The sequence below is a fragment of the Arabidopsis thaliana genome (assembly GCF_000001735.4).
Source record: "Arabidopsis thaliana chromosome 1 sequence".
In the NCBI taxonomy this organism is placed as follows: domain Eukaryota; kingdom Viridiplantae; phylum Streptophyta; class Magnoliopsida; order Brassicales; family Brassicaceae; genus Arabidopsis; species Arabidopsis thaliana.
Window position 1 is genome coordinate 11177983 of NC_003070.9, and position 15558 is coordinate 11193540.

At 37.7% G+C, this 15558-nt stretch overlaps 3 protein-coding genes and 1 pseudogene across 6 annotated transcripts; 3 read left to right on the forward strand and 1 right to left on the reverse strand.

Annotated features, from left to right (window-relative positions):
* Positions 1–366: 366 nt before the first annotated feature.
* Positions 367–1221, forward strand: AT1G31270 (uncharacterized protein; the record flags this gene model as incomplete). The annotated part of the gene is made up of 2 exons (NM_102865.2): positions 367–447; positions 485–1221. 2 exons carry the CDS (start codon positions 367–369, stop codon positions 674–676), a joined length of 273 nt encoding a protein of 90 aa, NP_174412.1. The 3' UTR covers positions 677–1221.
* Positions 1222–2015: 794 nt separating this feature from the next.
* AT1G31274 lies at positions 2016–2480 on the reverse strand (annotated as a pseudogene). The gene has a single exon.
* A 1041-nt stretch (positions 2481–3521) lies between these two features.
* Positions 3522–7414, forward strand: AGO2 (Argonaute family protein). The gene is made up of 3 exons (NM_102866.3): positions 3522–4215; positions 4422–5577; positions 5663–7414. The coding sequence occupies exons 1-3, from the start codon at positions 3795–3797 to the stop codon at positions 7128–7130; spliced, it is 3045 nt and encodes a 1014-aa protein (NP_174413.2). The 5' UTR covers positions 3522–3794; the 3' UTR covers positions 7131–7414.
* Positions 7415–10137: 2723 nt separating this feature from the next.
* On the forward strand, positions 10138–14603 carry AGO3 (ARGONAUTE 3; the record flags this gene model as incomplete). Of its 3 annotated transcripts, none has more annotated exons than NM_001332952.1 (4): positions 10138–10416; positions 10525–11259; positions 11621–12770; positions 12850–14603. In NM_001332952.1, 4 exons carry the CDS (start codon positions 10311–10313, stop codon positions 14333–14335), a joined length of 3477 nt encoding a protein of 1158 aa, NP_001322307.1. In that variant the 3' UTR covers positions 14336–14603. The 3 variants fall into 3 exon arrangements, with proteins under 3 accessions (NP_001322307.1, NP_001322306.1, NP_174414.1); NM_001332953.1 differs by having other exon boundaries at positions 10237–10359; positions 10582–11259; positions 12850–14565; NM_102867.2 differs by having other exon boundaries at positions 10311–11259; positions 12850–14591.
* Between the last annotated feature and the right edge of the window lie 955 nt (positions 14604–15558).

Sequence of the window (15558 nt, forward strand, 5' to 3'; positions counted from 1 at the left end):
ATGTAATACAATAATAGTATTCTTTTTTATTGTCAAAAAAAATTATAAACCCTAAGTTGACTTCTAACTTTTTTAAAGCTGCTAATCCATGTGGATGAGGTATCGGAGGAATGTTTCAACAAATGAACATTGATGTGATTGTCTTACAACGACATACTAAGCTATAAACAAATTGATCAGCTTTATCAAAAAAAATTGATCATGGGTAGAGAAGGATACATAGAGGTTTTGAGCTCGGCTTGACGCGAGACCTAAGACTCGTACGAGGAATGACAGACTTGTCAGTTTTGTGTAACCAACAATATCATAAATATGTTAGGATTTAGTAAAGAAGAACACAACAATTGAAGCGGGAAAAAGAAGACAATGCCAGCTCAGCTTGATACACGTGGATATGCAGGACCACAAGACAAAGAATACCCGTTTTGCTTGTCCGCTAAAGCAATGGTGTACGGAGGAGACAACTCTTGTCTTGTGTGTGAAGGCAGAAGAGCCGTTACGCCTGAACCAAAGCAGGCTACAAGACAAGCTTGGAGGCTACTGCAGAGGAGCGTGTAGAGGAGAGGAACCGAGAAGGATCCAGAAGGAGACTAGGTTAAAATCTCTTGCTCTATTTAAGTTGAGCATTGTAGAGAGAGAAAAGTTAAGAAACACAGAGGCACTTAATCGAGAGTAAACTTGTATTGGGTGTTCTTGGGGAAACAGAGAGTGAAAGAGAGTGAATCTTAGTTAGCTTTGTAAGGGGCTGAGAGGGTGAGAAATCTCTTTGTAAATCTCTAAAGGTTGATATAGTGGATTCCGGGAGAGAGTTCCCGGCCCAGACGTAGCACCGTTGGTGTGAACTGGGTTACCATTGTGTGTGTGTTCTGTTCTGCATTTCTCATTACAAAGGTTCTGTTTTTGGTTCTAAGTCGAAGTTGGTTCTAAAGCTGAAACGTTCTTGGTTTGTGGTGTGTTAATCTTCACAAAATATATAACTTCAAACTTTAAAAGAAGGAAAAAAAAATCGGTGAAATTTATTTGAAAAAGCAATTTGGAATAGGTCGAACAGAATGTTATAAAAGCTCGTTGTTGACATATATATAATTCGTACGAATGTACTTCGCTGACTTTACTTCTACTTACATCATACAGAATACGAATCCTTTTGATAAAAGTTATTAGTCGTGTTGATTTCGAAATCGCACAACCACTGTTATTATACAATCACTAATCCAAAACCACCTCATTCGTTGTTAAAGCTAATATAAATTCATCCTACCAAAAAAAAGCTAATAAAAATTTATTTGGAAATTGCAACGAAAGATCTTAAAAAGTTTAATGTTTTATATATTCGGATTATGTTATGATTGGTATATGAATCGTTTTAGTTGAATTGGTATATAATTTGGTGGTCAAGTAGGTTTGCATAAAATTTAAATACTAGCTAGCTTTATAAACTTACATTATACATAAGCACATGCCTCTCATAACATATATTGGATTTTGGCCTTTTGGTCGTTTGAGTCAAGCAATTAAAATTTTATTTGAAGAATAAATTTAAACTATCAATATTCAATCATGCCAGACGAGTCGTTAAAAGTCAATGGAATTATTGGTTGATAAGATGAGATATTTTCGATCGTTCTTATGACTATCTAGATATGAAGATGAGTCATACAAGCTATGAGTTCAAAAACGGTGTAATTTTGCCTTGTTTGAAAGGACACAACAATTATGAAATTGTGTTAGTTTAATAAAGGTTTATGAGTCTTTAAGTCAAGACGACGTGCATAATCATATGGAATGAACAAATAATTAATCTTGTAAGCTTAATATTGTTACTTTGCTAGTAAGTTCTGAATTTAACTTTGACCAAAACTAAAAAGTTTTGAATTTGATATTCACTTTGTTATACGCATATTTTAGAATAGCAATGAAATTGGAAAATTTAAAAGTAGTATTGATTTTTTTTTTTTAATCAAAGGTTTGTTTTCATTCCATTAGAGTAGCTAACACATACAAGGATAAAAGGACTCTAAGATCCCAAAATTTAGAACAACATAATAAAGGGTATACCCCAAAATTACTAACATGAAAATAAGAGAGTAGATAGAGTTAATCGACAAATTATCTTTTGAGAGCTTTGAACCAAAAGCTAAGGGGCTTTGTAGAACATGTAAGGTCAAGGTTTGTCGAAGTTTCTTCCAAGAGCGAGTCATTGGGTGAACGAATTGTTAATGTCGAGAGATGAAATATCGTTGATGAGGGGGCTAAAGATAAGCTTCTCGCCGACACGAGGAGAACTACACAAAATAGTGATTTAGCAACTGTTCGGGCAATGGTGGTGGTGTCGCAGTGAGGGTTTAAGGGCATTTGACCAATGTTGAGCAAGTAAACAAACTCGCAACTTACGGTATTTGGTGAAGCTATTATAAGGGTTCGCACATGGAGAGAGTGTAAAGCCGTAACATAATAGGTGGATCCTCTCTCATATTGATTATGACTTCGATGATGCTAAATCACAATTTGGTATTGTGCATCCGTTCACAAAAGTTAATTAAATCATTCGAATTGTATGTTCTTTGGCGACCCGTACGATACTTGTTTGTTGATAATCCACACACATGGGCTGAGGAAAGTTTTAACCTACGGCCTAAGTACTAATCACATTCTTTAATCGAACTTAAGGCCCAAGTGCTAAATCACGACACATTCTTTTAATTTCATCAGAGAGACAATAACCGTAACAGCGCAACAAATAACAAACTTTAAAGACAAAATGTATTTCCAAAGAGCAAACGTGAAACAGAAAGATCGTGGTCATAAAGACAACATCGTGGGTTCAAGATGACTAGATAAACATGAGTTATGGACCTTACGGTTTTCCAAAAATCCATTTTTTAACCATTCATTATTGGATTCTAAGAATTTTTACTAATTTCTTAACAAAATCCAAAATCTCATTTCAATGGGTTTTTTTCAATTTCCTCTACGAGATCCTTTTTTCTTTCAATTTTCCATTTGATTTTTTTTTTTTTTTTTTACTTTTGTTACAAAATCCAAAAACCAAAAACTAAGGCCATGAATGTTTGTAATTTTAAAAATGGTTTTTGGATTTTGGTTTTTGGTTTTTAGTTTTTGATTTTCTTGGTTTTTGTTTTTGGTGTAGATTTTAGTTTCTTAAAAACTTGAATGGTAGTTTGTTTAGATTTTGGTTTTTATGTTAATGGATAATATTTTTGTAACAAAAAAATCTAAAAATAAAATAAAAGAATGTAATGGATGGTTTTATGATTTTGGTTTTCTTTGAAAAATTGTTAAAACACTCAAACACTAGATTCTCTATTTTTTAGAAAAACTTATTTTTTTCAAAATCTTGAATGGATATAAAATAGATTTTGAAAAAAACTAAACCAAAATCTAGTTTAAAAACCACACCCATTCAAGGTCTTAAAACTAAAATATTTATGTATTAGTTTTAAATTACAAAGATAATAAAATTGAGGACAGTTGAAAAAGAAGAAAAAAAAGTTTGTATGTATTTGGAAGTTATTTTTCTCAAGTAGAATACTGTGAAAGACGATTCAACATCCCTTATTTTACGGTTGTGTCAAGGAACATTCGAGAACTTTTTTTAATAACTCCTTAAGGGACAAGTTCTCTCTGTTTTTCTTTTTTCAATAGCTTCTCTGACACTTTATTCTTTCTTTCTGATATTATAAACCTCCGATTTGGTTTAGTTCAAAACTAGAAGCAGCAAAATTCTGAACACGTAAAGCTTTGTTTCACTCAGTGTTTCCCGATCAGATCCAATGGAGAGAGGTGGTTATCGAGGAGGTCGTGGTGATGGCCGTGGTAGAGGTGGCCGTGGTTATGGCGGAGGCGGAGGAGGAGGAGAACAAGGTCGTGATCGTGGCTACGGCGGCGGAGAACAAGGTCGTGGTCGTGGCTCAGAGCGAGGCGGCGGAAATCGTGGTCAAGGTCGTGGTGAACAACAGGATTTTCGAAGCCAGAGTCAGCGGGGACCTCCGCCAGGTCACGGTGGCCGTGGGACGACGCAGTTCCAACAGCCTCGACCACAGGTGGCTCCGCAGCCGTCGCAGGCTCCGGCGAGTTATGCCGGTTCAGTAGGAGGAGTCGCTGGTAGAGGCGCGTGGGGTCGTAAGCCACAGGTTCCGTCTGATTCGGCTTCTCCGTCCACCAGCACCACCGTGGTTTCTGAACCCGTTCGTGGTATATATGCTCAATTTTAATTTTGTTCGAGAACTCTTTGGGAAATGAAATTAGGGCAAATTCATAGAAGCTTATAATAAATGATTAGAACTTAAATTATGAAATCATTAGAGAGATTTATGTTAGTTAATCAATAGCTTTTGATGAATGTTTTATGTGATTATTGTTTAGCTCAAAGTTGTAATTATATTTTTGAAATGTGACAGTAGCTGAAGTTATGAATCTGAAGCCATCGGTGCAAGTTGCGACTTCTGATAGGAAAGAACCAATGAAGCGACCTGATAGAGGCGGAGTTGTGGCTGTGCGGCGTGTTAATCTATATGTGAATCATTATAAAGTGAATTTCAATCCTGAAAGTGTTATAAGACATTATGATGTTGAAATCAAAGGAGAAATTCCTACCAAGAAGGTTTCGAGGTTTGAGCTAGCTATGGTTAGGGACAAGGTGTTCACTGACAATCCCGATGAGTTTCCCTTAGCTATGACAGCTTATGATGGTCAGAAGAACATTTTCAGTGCGGTTGAGTTACCTACGGGGTCATACAAGGTGGAGTATCCTAAAACTGAAGAGATGAGAGGTCGAAGCTATACGTTCACTATCAAACAGGTGAATGTGCTGAAGCTAGGTGACTTGAAAGAGTACATGACAGGGAGATCGTCTTTCAATCCGCGTGATGTGTTGCAAGGAATGGATGTTGTGATGAAGGAGCATCCTTCCAAGTGTATGATCACTGTTGGTAAAAGCTTTTTCACTCGTGAAACTGAGCCAGATGAAGATTTTCGTTTCGGGGTTATAGCTGCGAAAGGGTATCGCCACACTCTGAAGCCCACAGCACAAGGTTTGTCTTTGTGTTTGGATTACTCGGTGTTGGCGTTCCGCAAAGCAATGTCGGTCATTGAATACCTGAAGTTGTACTTTAACTGGTCTGATATGCGTCAGTTTAGGAGGCGTGATGTGGAAGAGGAATTGATTGGTTTGAAAGTCACTGTCAATCATCGGAAGAACAAGCAGAAACTCACCATTGTAGGGCTGAGTATGCAAAACACAAAAGACATCAAATTTGATCTTATTGATCAAGAGGGAAACGAGCCGCCAAGGAAGACGTCCATTGTTGAGTATTTCAGGATAAAGTATGGAAGACACATTGTTCACAAGGATATACCTTGCTTGGATTTGGGAAAAAACGGTAGGCAAAATTTTGTGCCCATGGAATTCTGTGACTTGGTTGAGGGACAGATATATCCAAAGGATAACTTGGATAAAGATTCAGCTTTGTGGCTAAAAAAGTTGTCACTGGTCAATCCACAACAAAGGCAGAGGAATATAGATAAGATGATAAAGGCTCGTAATGGACCGAGCGGGTATGTGTACAAAGAACTTCACTTTTATTGTCTATCTTTTTAAAATTTTGTCAGTCTTATATTTTTGTATGTGTGTTTATGACAGTGGTGAAATCATTGGAAACTTTGGATTGAAAGTGGATACAAACATGACACCGGTGGAAGGTCGTGTACTCAAGGCTCCATCATTGAAGTTGGCAGAGAGAGGGAGAGTTGTGCGTGAGGAACCCAACCCGAGACAGAACAACCAATGGAACCTTATGAAGAAGGGAGTCACAAGGGGATCTATAGTCAAGCATTGGGCTGTACTTGACTTCACTGCATCCGAGAGATTTAACAAGATGCCTAATGACTTTGTGGATAACCTTATTGATCGTTGTTGGAGACTTGGGATGCAGATGGAGGCTCCTATCGTTTACAAAACATCGAGAATGGAAACACTTTCTAATGGTAATGCTATTGAGGAATTGCTTCGATCCGTGATAGATGAAGCTTCTCGTAAGCATGGTGGGGCTCGTCCAACTCTTGTTCTGTGTGCTATGTCTCGGAAAGACGATGGCTATAAGACTCTGAAATGGATAGCCGAGACCAAACTTGGTCTGGTGACTCAGTGTTTCTTGACTGGTCCTGCCACTAAAGGAGGTGATCAGTACCGGGCAAATCTTGCCCTCAAGATGAACGCAAAGGTTGGTGGAAGCAATGTCGAGCTTATGGATACTTTCTCTTTCTTCAAAAAAGAGGATGAGGTCATGTTCATTGGTGCTGATGTCAATCATCCCGCTGCTCGGGACAAGATGAGCCCGTCCATTGTTGCTGTTGTGGGAACTCTTAACTGGCCTGAAGCAAATCGCTATGCAGCTAGAGTCATTGCCCAGCCTCACCGCAAAGAGGAAATACAAGGATTTGGCGACGCTTGTTTGGAGCTTGTCAAAGCTCATGTTCAGGCCACAGGGAAACGGCCTAACAAGATTGTGATATTCCGTGATGGTGTCAGCGATGCTCAGTTCGATATGGTTCTCAATGTGGAGTTGCTTGATGTTAAGCTAACTTTTGAGAAGAATGGTTACAATCCAAAGATAACGGTAATCGTAGCCCAGAAACGTCATCAAACCCGTTTCTTCCCAGCCACAAATAATGATGGAAGTGATAAGGGCAATGTGCCTTCAGGTACGGTTGTTGATACTAAAGTTATTCACCCGTATGAGTATGATTTCTACCTCTGCAGTCACCACGGAGGGATAGGGACAAGCAAACCGACTCATTACTACACTCTTTGGGACGAACTTGGATTCACTTCGGATCAGGTGCAGAAGCTCATCTTCGAGATGTGCTTCACTTTCACTCGCTGCACCAAACCCGTCTCTCTTGTTCCGCCGGTGTATTATGCTGACATGGTTGCTTTTAGAGGAAGGATGTACCACGAGGCAAGCTCTCGTGAGAAGAACTTTAAGCAGCCGCGGGGAGCGTCAACCTCTGCTGCTTCGCTTGCCTCTTCATTATCTTCTCTTACAATTGAGGACAAAGCGATTTTCAAGCTGCATGCAGAGCTTGAGAATGTTATGTTCTTCGTCTGAAGAAGAGAGTGAGTTTCTTTTGTGTTTTGGGTCTCAAGCTGAACTTAAACCTATATTCGAAATCGGAACGCCCCAATAACGCAGTTTTAACTCCTTTTTTCTGGTAGAAAGGAGTTTGTGCGTGAATCTAATTGGGTTTTTCGTAGTGTGTTTCTTTCTTTTTGGTTTTGGTGTGTTGAAACGAATTTGTAATCTCTTTTGAGCAAAAACTACGTCTTCTTCTTTTTTTGGTATTATTGTATTTCAGACTCTGCATTCAGTAATTATTTCATATTTTGCTAATTTTGTTTCTGAGTTTTGTTAAAATGCTTTAGATCTCGGAGATTAGAATTACATGTTCAGTGTGTGTCTGAAATTTAGTAAGTGCATTAACCATGATCATGTTCGGTCGCTACTGAAGTATGATAAGCTCTGTATCATTCAATTACTTCATCATTCCTTCCACTTTTGCCCCTTGTGGACTACCACAGATGTTACAAGACAAAACATAATCTGTAAATTGCTAATCTCTGAACCTAAGACTTGATATGAAACATTTATTTTTATTCCCAATCGTTTTATAAAGATTCTGTTGCTTGCACAATCTCATTCACCACACTACTCATGTACTCCCAGGTTAATCAATCAAGTTTATTTGTGTCCGAAAAAATGGAAAAATATGAGAAATTCCCATCCAATTTTAAGGATTGTTTGAATGATCAAAGTATGGTTGTTTTAGAGAAATGACCTTAAACACCCAATTTTACGTTGTTCTCGTCCAAAACTAGCGGAAAATTTATAAATTTTTCAAATACCACAAGATAGTAAGAGTTTGTAAGTTATGGTAAGTTCAGAAGAAAAGAAAAATACATAAATGATAGTTTTTTGAGAATTGAATGCATATTTCGTCTTAGAGTCAATTAGTTACAATTAACATGATTAATTAATAGTTATTTTGTTGTTTTGTTATTTGTTGTTTGTATGAAATGGTGTTGTTATATATACATTGGATACTCTTATAGAAGTTGAAGCTGCAATTTCTTCGTTGCATGACTTCAACATTTGATACTCGTTAGTCAAAATCTTTTTCGTTACATCAGACTCGATCAGGCCACATAATCATATTTAGAACTAAATTACAATCAATTACGTATTGTTCCAAACTTCCAAAAGATAATTGACCACAAACACTCATTTCCAACAGAACATGACTATTACTGACTGACTCACAAGCATACACTAATAACTATATCCATTTCTCAACATATATCTTTACATCCATTTCTCAACATAAAGGATTGAACAAATAACTTAATTTTTCATCAAAATTAACAATAACCCTATCCCTATGAATTCTCAACAAAAAAAAGTTTAAAACAACACTAGCTACGAGCTCTCAAAATGTTTGGTCGTGTGTTCGAGAACATTTATATAATTAAGTTTTTTCTCAACTTATATAATTCCATTTAGTGAAAAATCTATAGATATATTTATATAATTAAGTTTTTTCTCAACTTATATAATTCCATTTAGTGAAAAATCTATAGATATATTTAAAAAGTTTACTATTTCTTTTTGGCGGTTTAGAGAGCAATTGTTTTTTTTAATAATTGAGTTAGTATGTTTGAGTGGTCGAACTACGTATTCACTAATTAAAGACATTTTAATCTTGACATAGTCATACCATTTTACATAAGTATGGCTAAATCAAAATTAAAATGATCTTAATTAGCGCAGTGCCTAACTAAAGTTATTTTAATTTTGACATAGTAAAAGTCTAGTTTATACAATCGCCTTTATAGTGTATAATGTATTAAATAATTCTAATCAAGCAAGTGTTTTACGCAACTGATGCTTTTGTTGAAATACATTATTAGAATTTAGATTAATATATAAACCGATGTGAACGTTATGAATTTAAAACGGTGTTGGCTAGTGAATGTTGTGAAATAAATATCAGTAAATTATGCACAAGTCACATAACTTTCAGAGATTGTGCTACACTGCTACGCCTATCATTCAGCAACATGATTTTTTATCTGTCTAGTTATCTCATGTTATAGCGGTTTAGTCGAATAATATATGATTAATCAAAATTTTACACACAAAATATACGTTCGTTAATTGTATCACATCATCAATAATAAAACAAAAGATCTTTTGACTCGAGCTAAGTAAACCACGTTACATACGTAATTGATTCTCCAATCTTCTTTATTACCTTTTTCAAAAAGTATGCGTATGAGCGAACCGATGAGTAAGTAAAAGTGATCGTTGATCTGTTGGAGATGAGAGTTTGTGTAATTGACTTCATCAATCTCTTAACTAAAAATAGCAATGCGTGAGGGAAATGTTTTTCAAAAGATGAAAAGACACATAAAAACCAATGGAAAATACAACATCAAAAGATTCTTTACATAAAATGGTAAAAAGAAAAATTTACAATCAAAGTTTTCTTTTTAGAAAACTGGAAACCCACGCTAATGCGTATACAATACTCATCAGTATATGATATATCAAATATATAGCCACATATAATAAGTCCATTATTAAAAAGTACCGTTATTATCATGACCAAAATTTAAAGACAATACACACGTACAACTAATATTATTTATTAAGAACATAACAAGTATTATTATTATTAGAAGTAGAAATTTTTTTCCAAAAGAGGAAAACGAAAACTTTAACTTTATTTACTTACCTAAAAACCTTAATTTTTGACACCTCTAGTGGGTTATTATAATGTCGTTTTCGATCGAAAGTGAAACAGAGAGACAGTGGACGCAAGAAAAAAACCGTGGGTGGATGAAAGAAAGTAAACATGAGATTTTTGTTTTTCTTTGTTAATGGTTTCCTTAAATAAATTACAAACATAATTATAATTAAGAAGAGAGTTTCAAATAAAATAAAATGAAATGCCACGTCTTACAGTTGCATCTGACTCTGTTTTATGTTAATTGTGACACAAGTTTAATACAGTTGTACTTTCTTACTTTTTGGTGGTTTCGTGGAAGATTACGACAACTTTACAAACTCTACGACTTAAGCTTCTCTGTTCCTACACCTTTTGTTCTTCTATTTAAAGCCCTCTGATTTGTTACTTCACATTCACAAGTTTTGAAAGCAAACACATAAAGAAAATTCTAGTTCAATCTTTTGTCACTCAAGAGTCTTCCCGACCGTATCCAGTCAAATACCATGGATCGAGGTGGTTACCGAGGAGGTCGTGGTGATGGCCGTGGCAGAGGCGGCGGCGGAGATCGTGGTCGTGGTTACAGCGGTCGTGGTGATGGCCGTGGCAGAGGCGGCGACGGAGATCGTGGTTACAGCGGTCGTGGTGATGGCCATGGCAGAGGCGGCGGCGGAGATCGTGGTCGTGGTTACAGCGGTCGTGGTGATGGCCGTGGCAGAGGCGGCGGCGGAGATCGTGGTCGTGGTTACAGCGGTCGTGGTGATGGCCATGGCAGAGGCGGCGGCGGAGATCGTGGTCGTGGTTACAGCGGTCGTGGTCGTGGCTTTGTTCAAGATAGGGATGGTGGTTGGGTAAATCCAGGGCAAAGTTCAGGTGGTCATGTTCGTGGTCGTGGGACGCAGTTGCAACAACCTCCGCCACAGGAAGTTCCTCCGTCGTCGTCGCAAGCTCAAGTGAGTCAAGGCGTTGCACCAGGAGACGTGGGTCAAGGCGGCGTCGGAGACGTGGGTAGAGACGGCGTCGGAGACGTGGGTAGAGACGGCGTCGGAGACGTGGGTCAAGGTGGCGTCGGAGACGTGGGTCAAGTAGGCGTCGGAGACGTGGGTCAAGGCGGCGTCGGAGACGTGGGTCAAGGCGGCGTCGGAGACGTGGGTAGAGACGGCGTCGGAGACGTGGGTAGAGACGGCGTCGGAGACGTGGGTAGAGGCGGCGTCGGAGACCGTGGACAGAGTCAGTCGGGACTATCGTCGGGTCACTTTGGTCGTGGGACGCAGTTGCAACAACCTCAGCCACAGGCGGTTTCTCAGTCGTCTTCGCAGGGTCAAGTGAGTCAATCCTTTGCAACAGGAGGCGTGGGTTTAGGCGCGTGGGCTCGTAAGCCTCAACTTTTCTCTGATTCGACGGTCTTACCTTCTAGTTCTTCGTCTAACGTCGTTGCTTCTCACACCGCTAGTGGTAAGCACCATAACTCTAGATTTTTCTTTGCCATATCTTTAAGCATTTGCTATTTTTCTAACGTTCAAGTAACTAAACAATGAGTTTGTTTTAAGGTGATTAATACAGAATGAGTTTGAGAAAAACTTATGTTCTACATTACTACCTTGGAGAATTAAAATTACCCAAAATTGCTTAAATCAATAATTTTAGAATTGCTTACAAGAAATAATTTTAGAACTTAACTAATTCTGAATATTATAAGAATATTAAACATAAACAAAGATATATTATATGAATACCTTTTTTGGTTTAATGAATATTTATGTGTTTTTGAGCTACAGAGATTAACAAATAAGTTATTTGTATGTTAATTTCACAGGTTCTCAAGTTATGACTCCGAAACCATCTTCTTCTGATAAGAAAGAACCAGTAAAGCGTCCTGATAAAGGTGGTAATATAAAAGTGAAAGGCGTAATTAATCTCTCCGTCAATCATTTTAGAGTGAGTTTCTCAACAGAAAGTGTCATAAGGCACTACGATGTTGATATCAAAGGAGAAAATTCTTCAAAAAAGATATCAAGATTTGAGCTAGCTATGGTCAAAGAAAAGCTGTTCAAGGACAATAATGACTTTCCTAACGCCATGACAGCGTACGATGGTCAGAAGAACATTTTCAGCGCTGTTGAATTACCTACGGGATCATTTAAAGTTGATTTCTCAGAAACCGAGGAGATCATGAGAGGTAGAAGCTATACGTTCATCATCAAACAAGTGAAAGAGCTAAAGTTACTTGACTTGCAAGCCTACATAGATGGACGTTCCACTTTTATTCCGCGTGATGTGTTGCAAGGAATGGATGTTGTGATGAAGGAACATCCTTCAAAACGTATGATCACTGTTGGTAAAAGATTCTTTAGTACTCGGCTAGAGATTGACTTTGGATACGGAGTTGGAGCTGCGAAAGGGTTTCACCACACTCTCAAGCCCACAGTACAAGGTTTATCATTATGTTTGAACTCCTCTTTGTTGGCGTTCCGCAAAGCAATTTCAGTCATCGAATACCTGAAGTTGTACTTTGGGTGGAGAAATATACGTCAGTTTAAGAATTGTAGGCCTGATGACGTGGTACAAGAATTGATTGGTTTGAAAGTCACTGTTGATCATCGAAAGACCAAACAGAAATTCATCATTATGGGGTTGAGTAAGGACGACACAAAAGATATCAAATTCGATTTTATTGATCATGCTGGAAACCAGCCTCCAAGGAAAATATCCATTGTTGAGTATTTCAAGGAAAAGTATGGAAGAGACATTGATCACAAGGATATTCCTTGCTTGAATTTGGGGAAAAAGGGTCGGGAAAATTTTGTACCCATGGAGTTCTGTAACTTAGTCGAGGGGCAGATTTTTCCAAAAGAGAAATTGTATAGAGATTCAGCCGCGTGGTTAAAGGAGCTTTCACTAGTCACTCCACAACAAAGACTGGAGAATATAAATAAGATGATAAAGTCTAGTGATGGACCTAGAGGGTATGTGGACAAAAGATTTTTATATTTATTTTTTAGTCTTATGACCTTAATCTTATCCTTTTATGTATATTTATGACAGTGGAGATATCATTGGAAACTTCGGATTGAGAGTGGATCCAAACATGACAACGGTGGAAGGTCGTGTACTCGAGGCTCCTACACTGAAATTGACTGATCGGAGAGGCAATCCTATCCATGAGAAACTCATGAGCGAGAGCAATCAATGGAACCTTACGACAAAGGGAGTCACAAAGGGTTCAATAATCAAGCATTGGGCTGTTCTTGACTTCACTGCATCCGAGAGTTTGAAAAAAAAGATGCCTGGTTACTTTGTAAATAAACTCATCGAACGTTGTAAGGGACTTGGGATGCAGATGGAGGCTCCTATCGTTTGCAAAACATCGAGTATGGAAACACTTTATGATGGTAATGCTCTTGAGGAATTGCTTCGATCCGTGATAGATGAGGCTTCTCATAACCATGGTGGGGCTTGTCCAACTCTTGTTCTGTGTGCTATGACTGGGAAGCACGATGGATACAAGACTCTGAAATGGATAGCCGAGACCAAACTTGGTCTAGTGACTCAGTGTTTCTTGACCATATCTGCCATTAAAGGAGAAACCGTTTCTGATCAGTACTTGGCAAATCTCGCCCTCAAGATAAACGCAAAGGTTGGTGGAACGAACGTGGAGTTGGTGGATAATATTTTCTCTTTCTTCAAAAAAGAAGATAAGGTCATGTTCATTGGTGCTGATGTCAATCATCCCGCTGCTCACGACAATATGAGTCCATCCATTGTTGCTGTTGTAGGCACTCTTAACTGGCCTGAAGCTAACCGCTACGCAGCTAGAGTCAAAGCTCAGAGTCACCGTAAAGAAGAGATACAAGGGTTTGGTGAAACTTGCTGGGAGCTTATCGAAGCTCATTCTCAGGCCCCCGAGAAACGACCTAACAAGATTGTGATATTCCGTGATGGTGTCAGCGATGGTCAGTTCGATATGGTTCTCAATGTGGAGTTACAGAATGTTAAGGACGTTTTTGCCAAGGTTGGCTATAATCCGCAGATAACTGTAATTGTGGCACAGAAACGTCATCAAACCCGTTTCTTCCCCGCCACAACTAGCAAAGATGGAAGGGCTAAGGGCAATGTGCCTTCAGGTACGGTCGTTGATACCACGATCATTCACCCGTTTGAGTATGATTTCTACCTCTGTAGTCAACATGGAGCGATAGGTACAAGCAAACCAACTCATTATTATGTTCTTTCGGACGAAATCGGGTTCAACTCGAATCAGATTCAGAAACTCATCTTTGACTTGTGCTTCACGTTTACTCGCTGCACCAAACCGGTCGCTCTGGTTCCTCCGGTTTCTTATGCTGACAAGGCTGCTTCTAGAGGAAGGGTGTACTACGAGGCAAGCTTAATGAAGAAGAATTCTAAGCAGTCGCGTGGAGCGTCTTCGTCTTCTGCCTCGGTTGCCTCTTCATCCTCTTCTGTCACAATGGAGGACAAAGAGATCTTCAAGGTTCACGCAGGCATCGAGAACTTTATGTTCTTTGTCTGAAAAAAAGTTTGATCTTAAAATATTTATCTAAATAAGAACGTCTCATTAACGCAGTTCTTACTCCTTTTTCTGATTAGAAAGGATGTTTGTGCGTGAATCTAATCGTTAGATATGCAGTTTGTTTGTTTCCTTTTCGTTGTTGGTGTGTTGAAAATAGTTTGTATTTGGTATTGTAATGCTCTTTAGAGCTGAAACTATGTCATGTTATGGTATTTTATTATAGTTTTCAGACTTTGGATTCAATAAATAGTTCATATTTTGCTACTTCTCTGTTTTGTGAAGGGCTTGAGAACTCAGACATGAGTACTCTAGTTTTGGGTTTACATGTTCTGCCTTGTGTCTGAAATTCCTTTTTTCTAAACCATCTATTCATGTGGAACATTATCTATAAGGTTATTTTGTGTAATGATCAATTGATCATGCATCTCTACTTTTTTTTTTTTTTTTTTTCTTTTTTTTTTTGTCGTCGATCATGCATCTCTACTACATATGCATTCCAACAAAAAAAACATAATGGTGCTCTTGTTTTCGATATAATATCAGTTATGGGCTCTCTGTTTTTATTTTATTTTATTGGACCTTACTGATATTTCTTGGGTTCATGAACCATAGCTATACCAAATCATTAAGGTGGATTTTGCACGATTTCTCAATGTTTAATTTCATGTATTATATACTCATTGATTGGTTGTTTGCAGAATCTTATTTACTACATTGACTCTCAAGAGTCCCCTCCTATATTTCATCAAATCTATCTTTTCATTTTATAATTTTTATGTAATGATAGATTCCTCATAAATGTTTCTTGAAAACTATAAAAAGGTAACTAACATTTTTTTCCTATATATATATATGTGTGATATATATCCCATATAAAAAGTAGCAACAAGAAAATGATTTTAGAGAAGTGATACCAAACCAAATGAAAAAGACATGATAGTCGAAGTGATTCACACGAATCGAACTATAATAATCTATACTCTATCTTATTCACATTTTATCATCTTTTTGTGTTTCATGTTATTTTCTTATGTATATATTCATTTTTCGTATATTCTTTTGTTTTTATCAAAATAAATTCATTTTTCTTTTTACCCCACTCATTAACATAAGTTAGCCATATATTATTATAAGATTTTTTTCTTGCCAAATAAATGTAAGAGTTTCTTTTTCCCACAACTCATTAACAAAGTTTGGCATATGTAAAAAAAAGAATGAATTTT

Bases quoted from the DNA above. Each gene is read 5' to 3' on its own strand.
- AGO2 (NM_102866.3), top strand. From the start codon at position 3,795: ATGGAGAGAGGTGGTTATCGAGGAGGTCGTGGTGATGGCCGTGGTAGA. The intron at 4,216-4,421 runs GTATATATGCTC...GAAATGTGACAG, and splicing joins GGTTTCTGAACCCGTTCGTG to TAGCTGAAGTTATGAATCTG. The intron at 5,578-5,662 runs GTATGTGTACAA...TGTTTATGACAG, and splicing joins GCTCGTAATGGACCGAGCGG to TGGTGAAATCATTGGAAACT.